The sequence below is a fragment of the Helicoverpa armigera genome, chromosome 8, assembly GCF_030705265.1.
Source record: "Helicoverpa armigera isolate CAAS_96S chromosome 8, ASM3070526v1, whole genome shotgun sequence".
Lineage (NCBI taxonomy): Eukaryota > Metazoa > Arthropoda > Insecta > Lepidoptera > Noctuidae > Helicoverpa > Helicoverpa armigera.
Window position 1 is genome coordinate 12432011 of NC_087127.1, and position 20889 is coordinate 12452899.

General features: G+C 35.9%; 2 protein-coding genes across 2 annotated transcripts in view; both read right to left on the minus strand.

Moving 5' to 3' along the window:
* Positions 1-109: 109 nt before the first annotated feature.
* Positions 110-3725, minus strand: LOC110380182 (uncharacterized). The gene is made up of 5 exons (XM_064035841.1): positions 3445-3725; positions 2395-2582; positions 1798-1973; positions 1377-1501; positions 110-415 (listed from the first exon to the last, which is right to left on the minus strand). Exons 1-5 carry the CDS (start codon positions 3705-3707, stop codon positions 229-231), a joined length of 939 nt encoding a protein of 312 aa, XP_063891911.1. The 5' UTR covers positions 3708-3725; the 3' UTR covers positions 110-228.
* Positions 3726-4414: 689 nt separating this feature from the next.
* Positions 4415-20889, minus strand: part of LOC110380183 (metabotropic glutamate receptor 2) — a 181784-nt gene continuing 165309 nt past the window's right edge. Inside the window, exons 12-18 of the mRNA XM_049838154.2 lie at positions 20061-20224; positions 18061-18219; positions 8947-9109; positions 8291-8504; positions 6787-6938; positions 5383-5494; positions 4415-5203 (exon numbers count right to left, since the gene is read on the minus strand). Coding sequence (XP_049694111.2) covers positions 4989-5203; positions 5383-5494; positions 6787-6938; positions 8291-8504; positions 8947-9109; positions 18061-18219; positions 20061-20224 — 1179 coding nt within the window. The 3' untranslated portion in view covers positions 4415-4988. The remainder of the gene's footprint in view (positions 5204-5382; positions 5495-6786; positions 6939-8290; positions 8505-8946; positions 9110-18060; positions 18220-20060; positions 20225-20889) is intronic.

The following is a 20889-nucleotide window of genomic DNA, read 5'->3' on the forward strand; positions in this document are numbered from 1 at the left end:
GGAGCAATAGAAATTTCAATATTTATTTTCTGGAAAGGACAATTCGATCAAACGATAGGTAAGTAACCCTTTAATCCTTTTGGTTATTTTAATTCTTTACGTTCGAAGAATAACCAGCTTCTTCGACTAGGCAAGCGTGCACATTATCTATTCCAAACACGATTATTACAAAACTTCAGGTACCAAATCAATATAACAAACATTAACACAAATTGCTCTATTAAGACCTCACGGTTCAGTGGTCCTGACTAGTCTCAGTTCTTTGGTTAGAGACGAATATAATCTGAAAGGCTGACCATGGAGCGTAGGAGTTTGGTGAACGAATTCATTGACAGCATCTTGAAGAAGGCTGCAGAAGTCTGTCTGATCTCCTAGGCTCGTGAGCTTCTCGTGGATATGATTTAGGAGGCAGGCCCTGAAAGCAAGATGGACACGTAAATAAATGTACATAGACGATATAGTTATCGGCACGGATATTGAGCCCTGACCTTCACCTGCGCAGAAGCGATTTATTGGTTTATTGCCTTATGTGTACAGTGCGCAAAGCGATCCCCACTCTTCCGCCGAGAGCTCAATATCCGTGCCGACAATTATAACTGGTGTATGGCGTATAAAAAACCGGCCAAGTGCGAGTCGGACTCGTGCACGAAGGGTTCCGTAAATTACAGTTAAATCAACCTATCTCAAAAACTATAAGAGATACTTTGATCAAACCAAAAATCGTTGAAAGAGTTAATTAGCATGCATCACCTCTATTTTTTTTAGAATTTTATACCCCGTAGTTATAAAAATAGAGGGGGGGGGACATAGTTTTTACGACTTTGAGAGCTGATATCTCAAAAACCGTTCACTTTAAGAAAAATGTTTTTTAGAAAACTTTATATCATTTTAAAAGACCTTTCCATTGATACCCCACACGGGTATGTACATCGAAAAAAAAAATTTCATCCCTCAGTTACATGTATGGGGGCCCCACCCCCAATTCTTTTTTTTACTATTTAGTGTCATATTTTTGTAGCGGTTCATACAACACATATTCCCATCAAATTTCATCACTGTAGTACTTATAGTTTCCGAGTAAATCGGCTGTGACAGACGGACAGACGGACAGACGGACAGACGGACAGACGGACATGACGAAACTATAAGGGTTCCGTTTTTGCCATTTTGGCTACGGAACCCTAACAAAATGGGACCATTGAACTTTTCAAAGTCCGATCTGAAATCTTCAGTTTTAGTATACCTTACTCTTTTACTTGGCTGTGTTAGCCTGCTAAGGCCTCATCATATTTTTGCCACTCGGAGATTTTAGATTTGTTATGAGTGTGAACAACACACGGTGATTATTAAAAATTACTTGCTTATTTGTAACGTACCCAGATGAGCGTTGGCCCCTGGCATCAGGAGATGAAACGTTGGGGACCAGGAGACGGAACTCCAGGTTGTCCTGCGGCAGTGTCGACCAGACTCGTGCACGAGGTACTAAATAGTAGCCTTCAGTCTGTAATTCATAGATAGAATGTTAATCATTGCAAACAAAAAAAGATATAGACAACACGAAGGTACATAAAATGATTTTCTAGAAGAATGGGGCATTCGTGCATAAGTCATCTCCCGAGCCTTTTGCCAACTATGTTGGCATCGGCTTCCAGTCTAACCGAATGTAGCTGAGTACCAGTGTTTTACAAGGAGCGACTGCCTAATTCTGACCTCCTCAACCCAGTTACCCGGGCAACCCAACACCCCTAGGTTAGACTGGTTGTCTATGATTAGTCTCGTAAGTCTTTATCTTATTACCTGCACGATGTAAATAGTAGGCTTGTCCCGTAACGTCGGCGGCAGTAGGTCAGACATGTATCGCATCACGCCGAATTCACTTCTAGGACTGTGGCTGGTCTCCACAATGCCTCGTCTCGTCTTAGCTAACATCATTACTGCTACGCAGCCGTAATCTGTAAAGTCTTGCTGGAAGACTGGAAAATAAAAATTATTGTCAGCTACTTGGACTTCATTAGAGAGTTTTCCAGCATCACAATTATCTGCCCAGCCATCTTTCCCAAGTATTTTGGGATTCTAACCAGAAGAAACTAATCGCTAGCAAAGTGTCCAGTGTTACTTGGAGCTAGTCGATCATACAATTACTTAGTCTATGTATGTTAAATTATCATGGATTACTTTTTTGTTTGCTTGCAGCTATTTCTCTTACCCAAAGATATGAATTCACACATCCGATATACCTGTCCTGTTATACCTCCATACACAATTTTGGCCGATATGAAACCGCAGAAACTCACAATAATTAAACAATCGGTGTAGGTATATCACATATGACTCACTAGGACAGAGAAGTTATATTAATCGAAGGTACCTAAGTGATAATTTATAATTACTTACATCTGTCACAAGTGCTGGCAATTTCATCATCATTCAGATTGCTATGGACTTCTACTTCAAATCGATATTGTTCAAAAGTACGTTTGAACTTCGTGCTCATATCATCACATTCGTCTGCATCATCTTCCATGCTTAAAGGAACATCTGTCGTGTTCCCTTCAAATATTAACAAGGCATTCTTATTGTATCTGCAATTTATCCGTAAATGGTAATTACTTTATACATCCGAATTATAAGTTCGAAGCCTTTCTTAAGGCTGCGTTTCCACTGAGGCGGAGACGCGCGGAGCGAAGAGGAGACGTGTGGGGATGGACATTACATGAAATCCACATCTCGTCTTTTGCATGTAATTTTATTGGTCGATCCCCACACGTCTCCTCTCCGCTCCGCGCGTCTCCGCCTCAGTGGAACCGCAGCCTTATAAATAGGCTATCTAACACTGAAAAAAAATTCTCAAGCCAGACTCAAGTCTTTTCCGGAAATAAACGCATTCAAGCATAATATATCGACAAACTCTCGATTTATAATATTGGTGCTGATTATGTTGTGGAATAAGTGTGTGTGGCACGATTTATTTATTTAAAAAGTAACTACGCATTGACCTACATGTTTATCACAACTCCCAAAATGGCAAAACATTTCATATCCTTTTCAGGATTTTATTTATCCTTGTCCGTATCGTTCTAATTGAGTCGTGATAAAAAGATTATATTTATATGTAGGTATGATGTACAAGTATAACGTAGCCGCTATTTAGTTTCAACATACAACGAAACTTAAACCTTTATGAAGAAGGCCCGGGAAGGCCCCACGCAAAATTTTATTTCAATCAGTGTAGGTATTTTATGAGCAGTGAGAACTTAAATAACAAACAAACTGACGCTGTTAACATAGATTAATATGAACATTTTATTGCACAAGACCTGACTGCTTTCTCACTATCTTGTTTATTAGTTTATACAAGATAATCTATGCAAACAAACCAACAGCGTTTTTACAGGTGTCTGTTTGGATTCACTCACAACTTCAAAAATATCAGGAATTGCTTACCTGTCTAGCTCGTAAGAGAACCTAGCTCTTGTAGAAACTCTTAAAGGTCCTCCAACATCTGTATGCTCAATAATTGCTGGCTCATCACTTCTAACCTGAGGACTTTCTGCATTATCCTGTGCCTCTTCAGCTCTTTGATAACTGGCTTTCCTATACGGTAGTGCAGCTAGTACAAAACTATCTTCTACGTTAAATTTCACTTCTACATCATTAATTTTAGGCCCCATGGCTGACAACAGATCGTCGACTGACTCACTTGGCATTATAATCGTATTTGTAGCTATCTTATCGCGCACATACTCGTATGTAATGAACGTCATTGATTACGGAACTAGAATTCCAATCGCAGTGCCTACATTTTCAGAAGCGGTAGTTGTTATATCTCGTACCTAATTATTATATTTTGCGCAGTTTATTAGTCACCTATTTCTTTCGATGAAATCAATAGGGAAGATTCTTTTTGAGACACTATCTCACGTTATAAAATACTAGCCGTTTTCCCGCGGTTTCACCCACGTCCCGTGGGAGCTACTGCCCGCACCGGGATAAAATATAGCCTATGTTACTCGCAAATAATATAGCTTGCTAATGGTGGGAGAATACTTAAAACCGGTCCAATAGTTTTTGAGTTTATCCGTTACAACCAAACAAACAAAGTTTTCCTCTTTATAATAGGTATTAGTATAGATGATAGGTATATGTCGTTCAGACATTTAGTAGTCGGATACTTAGGAGGAAAATAAATGGTACAGATATGTAACATCAAACTGTTTATTTCCGTAAATAAGTTCTTAAAGATTTACGTTATTATTTCTCTTATAAATTAAGGATAATATGTACAGGAAGAGCAAGACAGTAGCGACAACATTAATTAATACGTTAAAATTTTAAGCAGAATCGTCCTAACATAACGTATGTAGTATTGGAAAATTTATGATATGTATGATATAGTCTTGATGAAATAACTTGATGAAATAAATTCTAACAACAAAATAGAATTTAACAACAAACATTACTTATCATTCATAATTATAACAATTAATTAACATGGAAATGTAAGTAGAAATACAGAGTTGCTTACAGAGATTAAATTCAGTTGACAATTAGAAAATTTAAAATTATTTACACTAAGCGTTTTGTCTCTACTGTCCTGGCTCAAGGCTCTTCGCTGCACATACCATGCACTGCACTTAATCTATAACTTACATTAAATATTTAATATATAAAACGATAAGCTTAACAGTATTATCATGATTAATACATTTACGATTATATACATTAAACATCACTATTATGTCTTTTCCGATATATTTACAATCTTTATTTACATGACTAGAATAAGAAAGACATTATTAACAATTATTTACATACCCATATGTTTCAAGCGTATTTCTTTATGTACATCAAAAGCTTCTACTTAATATAAAAGGTTAGACTATAACAGGTTTTCTTTCTTTATATTTGCATGAGCAACTTTTCTTTTTAAAACTAATATTGTTGTTTTTTTTGGAATATTCGAGAAGGGAGCGGGAGGAATGTCTTTGCTATAAGGTATCCGCTTTATCATTGGTTACAGGAGTATGGCTAGACTTATCATTCACATTAGTTTGTTTGATATTGTTACATTGAGTTTTATTATCCTCCTTGGGCGGATCTTCATGTTTCTTATCTCCATCATTCTTCAGTTGGACTGTTTGTCCGTTGAGGAGTTTGAAGTCCGCGGGGTCTGTTTGCGTCTCCTTGTTTGCCGTCGGTGGCTCTGGAATTTCGAAAACATTATTAATTGTGAATCTCATAATTCTTGCGGTACCTACGTAAGAACAAAATTACTTTTAATTCAATTATTGTTTTTTACTTTTAGCAAATCGTTGTAATCCAATAAGTTCTCAGAAAAAAAAAATTCTATAACTTAGCCAGGTAATAAACAACGACATTTACTTTTAGTCGGCGGATGAGGCAACGGCAACGAGGGTGGAGGCTTGCGGCTGTACCGGACCGGCATTATGCTCTGCCGGACGTTGCGCTCCGGTCGAATCAGGATTATGTACAACTGGAAATAATAAATGTTATAAATCAGACATCATCATGAATAGAATGTTATACTGTAAGGGCTTCCTTGCTCGGAACGGGTCCCAAAAGCCGTCCTAAAGCCTATATTGTAAACTACTAGTCCGCAAAATAAAACAAAACTTCACAATATATTTTTAAACGGCGTACAAATTGTGGTTAAGCCAATAGTGCTTTCAATTTAAGCCCCACAAAGTCGAACTCTCCTACAAAAATATATTGTTCTGTAAATCCATTCCATATGTTCCATTGAAAAAACCTCAGGGCTTTTCGAATAAAATTGCTATTCAAGCGACAACAAAAAATATCGGAAATTTTTATTACAATAAAAAAAATATTTGGGACAGCCTAAACCGTGAAGTGGAGCCTTGATTAATCGGACTACTTGACATTTTAATTACTGAGTAGAAGAGAAACGAAAGTGGACCACTTGTTTAATAAAAATGAAAATAATATCCAATGTTACGTTTTTTATTGAATTTTTGAAGCGGTTTTGCGATGAGAAAATTTTAAATTCAATTTGAAAAAGTTTGTCCAGTCTTTTTCAACACAAAATAGGCTACAATTTTTACGACATTATTGTCATTTGTACTGGATATTTTGGAATACATAAAATGACTCCTATTCATAAAAACTTGCTCCAACCCAATTTTAGCAAAAAATGATTTATTCCGTGTAACAAATTATATCATTTCCCTTTTACAATCGTCGATACTGTTTAACTGCGTAATATAAAATGTCGATCTGGCCTGTAATTCAGTTTGGTCCGTCCACATATTCCGTGACTGGTGGACCGTCGCTGATCTCGCTCCAATGACCCGTGAGAGGTCGCCAACATATTACTTCAACTTGCCCTTTTTATTTTTGTTTACACATACATCTCCTTCGTTTGTTTCTCTATAAAGTGGAGGAAATCGAATGAAATACCGTCGTGTTTTGTTTTGTAACGTCGGAAGCTTGTGAACTACGTGGGTTACATAAGTTTTGGGTAAGTTACAAATAAAAGCGTTTTTCTGTATCAATTTCAAGAACCTTTATTTTTTATATAAGTTGCGAGCGTGACTACGAAACTCGTGATCATAGTCTTTAATATTGGACGTTCTATTTGGCAAGCAATTAAAATGGAGTCCTAAGTTCGAATTTCCATAACCCTGTCATTTCAACTGTTTCCTATGAATGTTAAGGTTCAACTTTCAAAGTAGTTTTAAGGAAATTGATGTTTATATTTCCGGCCTACCTACGGCCAAGCCTAGACAATAAGCTAGAAATATTTACCTTAGGCGAGAAGAGACAGACGAGCGTGACGCTGGCGCTGAGCGAGATGGTGACGGCCATGCTGGTGACGCGCAGCGGGACGTGCGACGCCGTGCCGAAGTACAGCGGCACGAACGCCAGCCAGATCACGCACGTCGTGTACATGGTGAAGCCTGGGGAAGTTATAAAGTATTTTAAGCTTACTCTTATGTAAGGGTGCAAATAAAGAGAGAACATATTGGGAGGAATATAGGGAGTAAATAGGCACCCCTATAGAGCCAGGAGTCCATAAAATAGTAATGGAAAGAACAGCCTCTGTGCGGTGGCTACGTTAACCTGGTGAATTTTCAATACATATTTGTAATAGTATTTTCATGTTCAGCCGTAGTCAGATGAACAAAGTCTAATGTTTTCATTTCAGGCTTTTGCAGACTAGTTGCACTAGTTGAATATTGAATCAACTTTAGATACAATAGCTAATGAGACACAGATAACAAACAAACAAACACAGCTGACATCAATATTGATCATGATGAACCTAATTATACGGTATTTCGTCAATACGAATTGTACCAGCATTGCAGTACGATTTGCTTTGACGCCGGCTGTGAAAGCCCACAGATTGCATTGTGCTAACAACGGGGACTACAATAGATCCCCTATTATGTCAGTACGTCTGTTTATTGATGTTTGTTCTGCAAATTGTACGTAAGTAAGTATTAGACCGGGATTTCTCTTTTATTTAGAATTGATCTGATGAGATCAAAATGATATCTTTTACGTTTTAAGTAAGGGACCAATGTAGGAGTACACTGATGGCTATTTAAGTCTTACCAAGGCCGTAAGTAATCCAGAAATAAATACGCTATACTTAGCATATCTGAAATTAGCAAGTTTTTTCTGAATTAATTAAAAGTCTTCAAGATTTAAAAAAAGTACATTAAGATTTTTCGTTCTTTCTTTCAAGTTGTCGAACTTGGTAATTTTTGAAATTCAGAACACAATTGAAGCAACTTTTGAGCTAATTTGATTATGATTTGTGCTTCAAAAACTTTTATACAAAATAGATATTAATTTTGTATTTCAGCCGTCCAAAGTATCGGGGCGGCTGAACGGCCCAGATTGAAAAGTTTCTATTGTGAATAAAATGGGAATGAATAGGATTATGCTTTGAATAAACTTTTGGGATACAATTATGAAAATAGTTCGAACCGAAAATTAGGTTTATTTCAAAGTACGAAAACAGCCTGTTGTCAAAAATAAATTAGTCTTGATATATGATGTTCACGGTTGAATTATCAACAACTATAAATTATCCTCACTCTCACAGTCCAAAGGGACGGCAATCCGACAAGACCCAGAGTGATCGGGTGACAGAACAGGACCGAATTTTACGTGCTCTTTCAGAGCCCGGGCTGCTTTGCATAAAGTGATTTCACCACCATCTTCCAACAGTACATGGACAGTTGTCATCATATTTATATGCGTTTAATTTGCATTGTATACAATTTAGCTTCACACTTACCTATATGTTTGCTCTCATTGAAGGCCTCAGGAATCTTGCGCGTGAGCACAGCGTACACGGTGCACACGAGGATCAGCACGATGGGATAGAAGAAGGCGATCATATAGGACGCGTCCACGTACGAGTCGCACACCAACATGTTGTCCTCTCGAGTGGGGTAGTGGAACATAGCCTTTGCAGGCGCCACTATCATCCATACTACTACTATCAGCACCTGAGAGATGAATGTTTATGAGTAGGTAACTATGTTATTGGTCTAGAGTGTAGAAGACAAGATGAAATGAATTTTGTGAAAGGGGTCTTCTAACTTAGGGTCAAAATTCATGTATAATTTTAACGAAATGCATGCTTGTTTCTTTCAAAGCATTCATAGTTAAATTTCATATCAGAGACTGTCTGTTATAGTAGTTCTGGTTCTGGTTTATAATGTAGTATGAGATTAAAACTGTCATACCTGGGGTGGCGAAGTTGGTAAATATAAACAGCCACCACTATTGACAAAATGTGCCATAGTTATTAGCAATCTGGAAATTTGGAAATAATAGGAGGTATATGTCCCGATATGAATCAATCATTATAGGAATGAATGAGATATGAAACAATGATCCTACTTCTTACATAAAGTTCTGAAACATTACTGCCAATAGTTTCCTTACCTGTATAGATACAAGAGCAGCACAAATAGCCAGCTGAGAACTAGGAGAGATGAGTATAGGCCTCTTGGCGGAATGCTTGCTCGCGTTGAAGATCCGGGAGATGCGGTTGGTCTTCGTCAGGAGTGCTGCGTACACCACGGTGAAGCAAAAACCGGTGCCAAACCTGGGGGAAACAAGTCAGTTAAACTTGTTTATTTAGATACTTGGGAAATGCGTATGTGAGGTAGATGGCTTTTTCAGTTCATATTTGCAGTTACTTTAATTTAGTTTGGTATAAGAATCAAGTACCTGGGTGAATTTCAACAGGTCCAATAAAATCTTCATTTCCGTGGATTTTTTATACTTCAACTTTAGAACAAGAAAAATAGTGTTTACTAAAGTTTTTGATAAGATATATATTCTTACTTAATATCTAGTAGATAGCTTAAAAAACTAACGAGATATACAAGACTAAAATTTTCATGCCACGGCGGTGAAATTTGCATGCACGGCAATGAAACATGCGTCCATGGCAATGAAAACTATTCCTGCAGCCATCGTTTTGACATATCTTTCTCTTTTTTTTCTTAAACACTCCTTTAGTAAAACTACCTAAGTGAACCTGAACCTGAAGTGGTGTGTGTGTAAGTTTATCATTTTGTAAGGTGAACGTGGAAATATCTTTTTGTAGTTGACTATATAGTACAAATTGATTTTTTTCTTAATCATGCCGTGGCGATGAAAACATAAGTCACGGTAATGAAACATGCGGCCACGGCAATGAAACGAAATTGTTTTACAAGGCATGGCAATGAAATTTTTTTCATTGCTGTGTATTTTTTTTCATTTCCATAGCAAATTTTGACCACGGAAACCACGGCAATGAGAGCACGGCAATGAATATCAAGGCAAAAACATCAAAAAACTAAAAATCTGTTAATAATTCACAGTAATTAACACGTCACAAATAAACATAAGATAGATGGCATTGTACCGAATGATCAATTAAGAGGACAAACTTATTCAAACAGAAGTAAGACTTATCCACGGCGATGAAAGAAAAAATGTCCAGTGATAAAAAAATTGCATACTTGCATTTATGGCGCGAAAACGCAGGCACGTGCACACGTAATTTCACGTCGAACACTTGACGTCCACTAATATGCAACATTTAGCGCACAGCGGGAGGGACGCAAACCGTTAGAAGAAGCAATATTCTCAAATATGTTTAGGACATGGCGATGAATGGTAGTTCTGGGACAAACAATTTTTTATTTACCATTCGTTGTATTGTTTAAACATTTGAACAAATGTATCCTGTAACAATACTTTAACTATTCAGGAATCAAATAAAAATAGGTTTTAATATAAATAACTAATACATTTTTATCAATAAGGTCTAGAACACATCAAGGTGACGTGTGGACAGACACGGCAATGAAAGATTTTGAGGTTTAAATTTTTTTTTTGGAGAACCTATTAATCCTATTAACAAAATATTTAGTGCTACACATAGATTACTATTTCACCTACTTAGAAAAAAATATAAGAATATTATAACAATGATTTTTAGTACCGATTTCATCGATGCCACGCAATTTTTGGTCCTGGGAAATTCACCCACCTACGTAGTTCTAATTCCAGATTGTGTGTGTGTATGTGAAATAAATAATTGCAAGTGTTCGCGTAAGTAAATTCTTCGTTTTGTATACTAACTATCATGATTTTTTCATATTTCTTTGCTAACAATAAGTAATGAATCAAGGTTTTGCCATAACTGTCACTGTGCGGGTTTCTCAAAATGCCTAACCTGATTTATATACCCAAATAACTCCCTAGCTATTCCAAATATGCCTCTAGAAGCCGTATTTTCCTATTTGTCGAAACTTCCATCATTAGTGGCAGTCTAAATCATTCACTTTGTGAACAGACTAGCAGTCTACAAGTATAACTAGATCCCACCCAAAACAAAAATGTGAAAGACTGCCAAGTTCGATAATATGGGAATGCTTCGCCTATAAAAGAAGTGAGATCTGAATAAGTACCAAGTTCCATACACATACCTCAGTTAAAAATAGTTACTTTTTAATGATGTTACTTGGCAAGTTTTCATACACCTTGTTATAAACCTACTAAACGCAATGAATCAAGTATTTAATTTTCTATTAAAACTTGCCAAGTAATCATCATTAAAAAGTAACTATTTTTAACTGAGGTATGTGTATGGAACTTGGTACTTATTCAGATCTCACTTCTTTTATAGGCGAAGCATTCCCATATTATCGAACTTGGCAGTCTTTCATATTTTTGTTTTGGGTGGGATTTCATTTATTTTTGTAAGGTTGTTTATTTAATTTTTTTCTTATGATGAAGTTAGTTAAAGAAATGTCTTTAACTAACTTCATCATAAATACTATCTCATATAATAATCATATATAATCATTTAAATACTATCTTTTAGATTTTTTAATATGCACTATGTTTCTTACAAAGAAATGAACTAGATTAACTATGACTAGATTTACCAACTGACTGACATGACATGTTATCATATATTATGTTCGTGGATCAAAGTTACACATTCGTTATTTTCGAAAGTGATTCACACTTGGCCGTTTTCAGATTTTTACTTTACTTTGACTAAATACAAACCTTTGTACCATTCGAAGATATATTATATAAATATAGATAACTTTAGTTCGTTTTACTTCCTTAGGGGTATAAATTTACACCGGGTATAAAACACCTTCATTATTTTGAAACCGACTCACACTTGGCTATTTTCAGATTTTTCCCTTTACCTTGACATAAAGACCTACCTCCATGCCAAATTTCAAGTCAATACGACCATTGGAAGTGGTCTAGGTTTTTGATGAGTGAGTCAGTGAATAAGTGAATCAGTGTATAGTAAAAATAGCGATTTTCTGACGTCAATATCTCAAGACCTACAATAGGTATATTAATGAAATTTTGTATTTTAGATAAGTGAGGGGGTCTCAACAGATACTAGAAATTTGATATGCGTAAATAAAATAGATTTTGAGTTACAGGGGGGGTCGAATTTGGACCGAAATGGTTCGTGTAATATAACCCACGGCCGGTGTGTCGCCTTTTTTGCTCGAACTTGGCGGACACACTGCCGTGTGTCTAGATCTTAACTTGGTAATACAGAGCTGTACGCAATCAGTTCGGAGTAGGTCGGGCAACATCGGCTATCTTCGGAAGTCCGGATAGGAAGCAAGTCGGATGTCTAGATATGTCTGTGTTCGATCGTCTGAGTTGGGAATGAGCTGTAGTTTGATATTTAGTGGTTAGAGGATCATTATTTTACCTATATTTTAAATATCTACAGAAGCCAAGGAATAACCAATAAGCCAAGGATAAATTAATATTGACCAATTATACTTTTCATATATAATTATGGAATGTGATGAGGACATCTTTTGCCCACCCTAGGAAATTAGAGAAACCAAAATAACTAGAGGTACATCGATGGTTTTTATTATTGTAAAGATATTTGTTTACTTATTTAGTAAATGTGTAAAGATCGAAAAATGTCTTCGTCTTGTTGAAGTAATAGTTGATAACCACCTTCTATTTTCAGGCTTGAATAAATTAAATTAAAACTAAGTTTATATCAAGTTGCTAAAAGTCTGAACTGTTTCACTAAGTTTGATTAAAGTATTTGACTCTTTGATTTTGGAATTAATTGGCTCTTATTTAGATTATATTCGAATAGAGGATAAACTACTTTGGGTTAGTCTCCTAAATCTTGATAAAACTAAAGATAAGCTTCGAAGTGAGAAAATTAAGTACACAATGTTTAATTCGAACGCCAGAGAGAAACTGCGAGAAAATAGCCCGCTTAATTTATTAATCTTGTGATCTTTTTTCATATCTCTAGAAATTAATATAGGTAGTAAATAAAGTGGCTTAATACGATATATTATGAAAATTCGCTAAGAAAATATTATTATCAAGATCTTCCATTTCTAGGTCCTATTTAGAAAATGCATCCTGATACATTTAACCACCTACTGAGATAGTGTAAAGCCACAGACATCAGTTCAAGGAATTTCAGTGCAAACAACGAAAGCTTCTATGTTTATTCACTTCCAAACAGTCTTTACAAATCCATTACAAAAATTCCAAGTGCAATAACATGATTCCTCAAAGGCGCTGAAATTTTACCATTTTGTTAGAGGAAAGTCAACTTTATTGTGTTTGGGATAAGACCTAGTATGGTGTGGAGGATGAGCTGTGATGTTTCGATGTGGAGAGCATGTTAAATATAAACAAGCACCTGCATTAACTTGGTAGTGATGGGAATGGAGAGAATATTCTGCTATCGAAGTGATTTTGTTCATTGCATTGCTGCAAGCCAAATGGTTCAAGACAGCATTTTATTCACTGCCTAGTATTATGTAAAGAAGTCCTTAAGCTAAGAGGAAGTAAGATAAAACATTCAACATTTCCAGAATACACACAAGCAAATAACCTGGATAATACACGTCAAACAAGAGCAAGTACAAACCACTCCCTGCACTCAAACACCTGCATTGAAATTGAAATTCGGAAAGCCCTCGAACACACTCCTAAATCTCTGTCGACATCGAATAATATTCACACAGAATTATTAGCTATCCCCTCACTAAAACGATTTGGTGCCAACGGCAGGCAATCGGTTGGCACTTGCCCCCGATTTCAGAACCTTCAGACTGTAATGTCTGACGTGAAATATTGTGTAACGCTTAGATTTGGGAAAGGAACACTGTATTTTGTTGGGGCATTTGGTACGCTTTTGTAGAAAAAGGTGTTGGTATTGTTGAGTGAGGGTGCAGATTTCTAGGAATAACAACAGGTTTTGGATGTTAAATGTTTGTCAGATATAGGCTCTGTTTAAAATTACTTGCAAATAATCGGATAGACATGAGGCATGGAGCAGTAACGGAGTGAAACATGCCGATGGTATTGAGAAAGAGCAATTTTCCACTAAGTGAACAACAATCAGATTGATTCATTAGATCGCTGCAAAGAAAAACAATTGAGCACGCAGTTTCAATTACATAAATCCGAAAATATGTGTGTCAGTAATTCCTCCAACAAAATAAACTTCTAAAAACTGAGTTCTAGACATAAACTAGTCGTTCAGTGATAGTTTATGCTTTACATCTGGCATTCAAGCTGGTGGAATCGCGTCACAAATTCGCTCAGTATTTCAACTTCATACATATTTCAGGTAGCACGTGAACGGTAGGTAAGTTATGCACTACCTTCCGTATGGTGAATCGGTTTGTTTGTTCAGTATTTTGCAAGTACCTTCTGTCTGTCGTTGCACCTGTGTCCCGCAGAAAATATTGCGCGCACCCAGATAAGAAGCAATTCCTGAATTAGCAGACTATTTGACACTATCATTTTTTCAAATTGGGCTAGTAATTCCTGAGATAAGAGTTTTATCGCGATCTAACAAACGTACAATTAAACTTTTCAGCTCTATTATATGAGTAGGTAGAGCTTCAGCATTTGCAATGCTTTGAAAAGGACATAGTATTCCAACAAAATTCAAGTAATTACGGAATTGTAAAAGTTTTGATAGCTTCAGTTATTTACCTAGTGTAAACAACAGTGTGGCCACAAGCCCAGCGATGATACATTTAATTAGTGAAACTATATTCAACGTCATAGGTTATAATGGTACGATTCTGGTGATTAATGATGCGAGTTATTTTGTAATTAACTCGCATAGCACCTTGCTTTTGACATGTAAATGTTCTATGATGATGATAAACGATGTCTGTCGTTTATGTTTAGGATCTGAAATGAGGTATGGGAGTAACAATGGGTGTTGTTCGAGGCAATTTCACCATGGTTTATTTGTGTGCCCCATGCTTTGGGTAAAATTTAATATTGTTTGTTTATCACCAGTTCATCCTTTGCAAGGGTTCATGCTTGACCTACTTGTAAGACAGTACACATTGTTCAAACTGCCGTAACGTACGATCTCATCATAATCTGTTAAGCACTGAATGTATCGCCGTTGGTTTTCTTAATAAATAAATAAAATAAAAAATAATTTTTAACGTCCTACTTCTAGGCTGCGGCCTATTCTCACATAGAAAAGGATTGAGCGTTAATCACCACTCTTGCTCAATGCGGGTTGGTCATTTCAGACTTTATAGTCCAGGTTTCCTCGAGATGTTTTCCATCACCTTTAACCGGTCATTGATATCATATATTTTACATTTAGAAAGACAGACTTGAGGTTTATGTCTAATTTAGAAAAGTTGTATTGGTACTGGTACGGCGCTGGAATCGAACAATCGCGCTGGTACTCGAGAAGCGACAATTTATTGTTCAATCTAAAAGATCTTAAACCGCATCGATCGATAAAAGTGCTATTAAAGGAGCCTAGAAAAAAGAATTTCCCTTTTGCCCGCATTCACGACAAACAGTCTCAAGTCTCAAGAGTTTGTAATATAATATTTTTAATGCAAGCCGCTCTTAGCCTAGTTCTCTCACAAAGAAAAGCACTATATTTAGCGATGGGCGGATGATTGCTCGTATTAATCTTTTTTATAGCCTACATTGTGTTGTGAGCTAGGAAAATTATTATTTGCTTTTCTTTGCAGTAGTGTTAATCATCGTTGAAGCAAAATAAATCGTATTTATGTAGTAAGAAATGGTACTCAAGAAAAAATGTTGATATGAAAAAATAGACGTTCACGAATAGGTCATATTGTATCCTTACACAATAAACCAGAAACCAGTCTCAATTTTTTATCTCAATTATTCTACAATGCTATAATGTATGAGCATTTATGATTGTCCACACAATGCATCCATAATTTCTTCGGAATTACTTCATATTTTCACGAATTTTCGTTTGTTTTTATTCATATTAATAGCACGACCCCAAACGTATAGTGACAGTCACGAAAAACGTAATTAACTGCTATAAACTAAAACAAAGTAACAAACATTCTTGAAGCACCTACTCGTTACAGTTTATAATTAGTTCTTAAGCTCAGGGAAACGAATGCCATTCTAACATCTTAGTTTACAGTATATTTTCATTCCTAGGTTTTGAAAATAATCTAGCTTTTGAAATTAATATTCTTGGTTTAATGTTTGTTTTGCTCTGTTCTGTTTCTTTTATAATTAAGTGTTTTATTCAAAAAGTTTTTTTTAAATACACTTACTGTGTATTTAAATAAAATTCTCGGCTATCTAATGAATTTAAAAAGAATAATATTGAAGTTTAATCTCCATTTTTTAATTTGACAAGATAAATAGTCTGTGAAATGGACAAACACTTTTGTGGCGACAACAAATTAAACGAAGACATTTTGTAGCTGGGAGAATTTTACAGAAAATTAGCTAAAGAAAATTATATTGTTGTCTTTTCATTCTGGAAATACATTGACTTTTAATTTTAAATGTTAAGATTATATTTAGCATGACAGCGAATGTTACTACTTATATAATTTTTGAGGATTTGAGTTCAGTGTAAATCAGGCAATATAAGCACAACATATTATATACTAGACGTATATACAGATAACTAGCTTTTGCCCGCGGCTTCGCTCGCGTTAAGAAGTATTATTATTAATTAGGTATGGTTTTTGCGGCTTTACTTTTGTTTAGCGTGTGTAAAAAATTAGGGCCTACAAAACTTCTTTGTACACAATATTCTTTACTAATCTGTCATTAGGCGCTAAAACTATTAAGTTATTGGGTGAACTTACTCGTGAGCAAGCAACATAAAACTGTCCATGAGAGAAGCAATGTTCTCTCAAGTCAATACCCGCAAATTTGAGAGTTTGCCCGTGAGACTTATTTATTGTCATGGCAAAGACTTTTAGGGGAAACTGTAATCGTTTAAATTCGAACGGGATATCCAAACGAAAACAAAACAAATGCCAAATACAACGCAGTCTATGACCAAAACGACTAACCAAAACAAAATGCCAAGAAAAGAACCGTCAAATATAATCCGCTAGAAATATTTATGTTTAATATGTCAGTGAGGAAGGCAATCCGCAGCAACCAAACAAACAGATTACCTACAGTTCAGTTTGAAGGTAATTAACTGGTGGAGAATCTTAACACCGCAATTCAGAAATGAGACAAAAATGCACAGCTCCATCTAATAGCGGTAGGCAGAACTTCTCAACATTTAGAACTAAACATTATTTTGTTCGTTCCATTACGTACTGATAGGTTCAAACTAATACATTTTACATCCTTCATCATCCCTTATTTTATCACCCGTGGGGGTTGAATGGGGGTTGAATTAATCAATATCGTATTTAAGCGAACGTCATCATAAAATTCTGATTCGTCATCAGGACTTCTTCATAAAATCTAAGAAGATGTATATAAACTTTCATCCCCTATTTTATCCCCTTAGGGATGGAATTTATCAAAATCCTTTCTTAAGGATTGCCTACGCCATAGTAGCTTTATGCATGCAAAGTCTCAGTCTGATCGGTTTAAAATTGACAAAGTTTCATACAAATTTTCATCCCCTATTTTATCCCCTTGGGGGTAGAATTGATCAAAATCCTTTCTTAGCGGATGCCTACGTCATAACATCTACCTGCATGCCAAATTTCAGCCCAATCCGTCCAGTGGTTTCAGCTGTGCGTTGATAGATCACTATGTCAGTCAGTCAGTCAGTCACCTTTGAGTTTTATATATTTAGATACGATACTATGTTTAGCACTAACTATTTATTCTGCTAAGAGTCCCTTGTTGTCCAAGCAAATGGATCAATAATGTATTTGTACTTTGATGTCAATCAGCCTTGAACAAGCGTGGTGATCTATTCTCATACCTTATCCTGCCCTACCTACATAATGAAGCCTGTGTCTATGGGTAATAAGTTTTCATTTTATTAAAACCCGCCGCTGCCTTCTATGTATAAAAAAGAGGAATACCAGGCTAGGTCGTAAGGTCCAGTAAATCAGCCGATGATTTATTTATTTCAAAAAGTCTTATAAAATCTGTCTTGATACGTTAAGCTAGTTACATGTTGCTTGATCGGCTTCCAATAAAAAGTATACTTTATAATAAGGTTGGCATAATTTGCCATAGTTCTAGAGTAGCCTTACTTCGTACATTAATATTGCATACCTTTGTATAGAGCAGAGGATGTCAGTAGGCCTGAAGACGAGCGCGAAGGTGACGAGGTAGCACATCAGGATACCAGCAAGCAGGACGTAGGACAGTTCCCTGCCACTGGCTCGGACCACTGGTGTTGAACTGTGGCGCACCCACACACCACATACAAAGCTGTTGATGAGAACATGTTAGTTACATTATTGAAAAACTGATCTTGGTTCTTGTATATCTGATGAACATAAAAAATACGATTAGTAAAGGTGTCTGATAAATGCTCATGGCTTCTCTGTGTTACAGGAGGTTTCCTCCTAATAGACACTTCTTTTTTGTCACTCGATGTTGTAATCGGACTCAAGATTCAGTAAGTTATGGACATGTATGTGGAGTATAAACTAAGGCGATTGCTGTTGCTTCTTAATAATGTTTTTCTAAATTATTACTTGATGAAGCGTTAGATTTCTATAAAGAAATCCACCGTAATTCACTCAAGCTTGAAAGTGTGACTGTCTTCAACCAAATTAATTTATTCTTATTACAAACAGAAGGCATGAAATTGGCACAGGACACAAAATATTAACTTCGTCACAAATCCAGCAGGAAATGAATTTCATCAATACTGTAATAATCCATCATTTAATGAAACGTTTCTAATTCACATCACGCGCCATTTCGAAATTGTATGGATCCATTTTGGATTCTTTCCTCTCGATTGCTTTTTGTAAATCATGAATGCTAACTGTTATGAATTCTAACGAAGTTATTTTTGTAATGTTATCTTCATTTTGATGAATTGTTTCATTCTTTTTGCGAAGCTGAATAATTCAGGCAGTGGGTGATGGATTACTGTAGACTTTGGTCCTTTAGTTTGGCGAGCCTCTGCTTGTTTTGGAATCGTAAATATTATTTACCGCTTCCAAAAAGGGATTGTTCTCAATCCAGGACATATATTTTTCAGACCAAACAATTCGAAATATGAATCTTATTTTTTCATTTATCGAATTCCGGGTTTTTATCCACATGTACCTTGTAAACCTCATTACTTAATTTTCAAGTAGAAATGATAAAGACATACAGTTTACTTTATGAAACTATGAGGAAAATCTAGTACAGCGTCTTGTCTTCAATTTGGTTAATTTTCATCTCGTATTCAAATACGACGATCCAATTAATTATGAATACATACAATCTCGCGAACGTTCTAGAATTTAGTCAGAATTCCTAGAGCGTGCTCCTAACCCGAACTTCATGCAACTCGGTGACAAATAGAACAGCTGACTGCAGCAAATGTTGGATGTCATAACTGAGTTTTGGACCACTGTTTAAACAAAACTATATAGTTCCTAACCGGGTAATCTGGTTAAATTAATTTTGGACTGGTTTAAAAGTTTGTTTTTCTATTTGACAGTTTATTATAATAATATAATCTACACCTATGAGTGTACTTATGAACGAGACCACGTGTTAGCAGATTTTAGTACCTACCAAGTAAAAATATGTAGGTACCAAATTATGTAAATAACAGATACGTACCCACTTACAGATTTACAATATTTATACGGATTCTCTCGTTCCAAATTTTATTGACAAAGGGAATTGCTTACAATTTGATTTGCATATCAAAATGGGGATTCTCATCAATTTGTAGCAACTTTACATAATACAATATTGTCGATATCAATTCCTGATTTTTAGAGACAAGTATATTGGATTTTATGTTAAAGTTATTGGAAATATTTGGAGCAATATAATATAAGTACCTACTTGAGAGTGGTCCGTCTCTAAGAGCGCTATCACATCAGCAGATTTTGTTTGCGCGTATCACGCAGGTCACGTAGTTCTAGGCATCATCTTTCATACAATTATTATTTTTGCTGATCCCCCGTATAATGTAAAATCCACAGGTGTGAAAGTGCATTAAATTGTCTGATCATATAATGTCTTTATATTCTTCTCTCGTGCTGAAACAACTTTATTGGTATTTGTTTGCTATTGCCTAAATAGTTTATACTCACGCAGTCAGCAGTATCCCGACTGAAGAGAAGGACATGGCCCCAATGGCCCAGGCGGAGTCAGGCCGCAGGTAGGCCTCGGGGATGGGACGGCATTCAGTCTTCGTGGGGTTCGGTAAGGTCCCTCGAGGGCATACCGTGCATTGAGTCTCTTCTATCGATCTTATCTGTGTTGGGGAAAAAAATAAAACGTCAATCAGAAACGACCATTCAGATGTATGTACCTACTTCTTTTATGGAGGCAAAATAAAAACTCTTCATATAACAATATTTTGTGTGTGTGTAGACTTGGAGTTATTTTATTGGCTTCACTGATCCTGAAGTAATTTAAATGTCACTTAGGATCAATCCTTAAGAATCCTCAATTTATTCCTCTTCAATAACCAAAAATTAAGCCCAAAATACCTAACTTAAGTCAGTAAGTGCTATTCCTAAATGCTAATGTAAAATAGTTAGTATTATTACATTAAGTGGTTCAACTCGGTATCAAGAAACTGCCGGATGAAGGGGACTAGTATTTCCGTAATGGCGACGTTGTCGGCTAGTCTCAAGTATTTATTGTTCGTAGTTTTTGTTTTATGTCTATATCCACACTAGATAAACTAAAATATGTAGGCTGAAAGCCTCGTGTGATTATTTGACCTTTTCAAAGTCTTATCTTGTACATCACTCACGGTTAAGGAAAACATCAAGTACTTATAAGGTTAACAGAAAATTCTTACGGAATAAAAGGAACGGAAAAATATAAATTCTGTTATATGGACTTACGTCTTTTTACTAGATATTTCCACATAAGTTTTTCTATTCTTATATTATAATAATGGTATCGAAA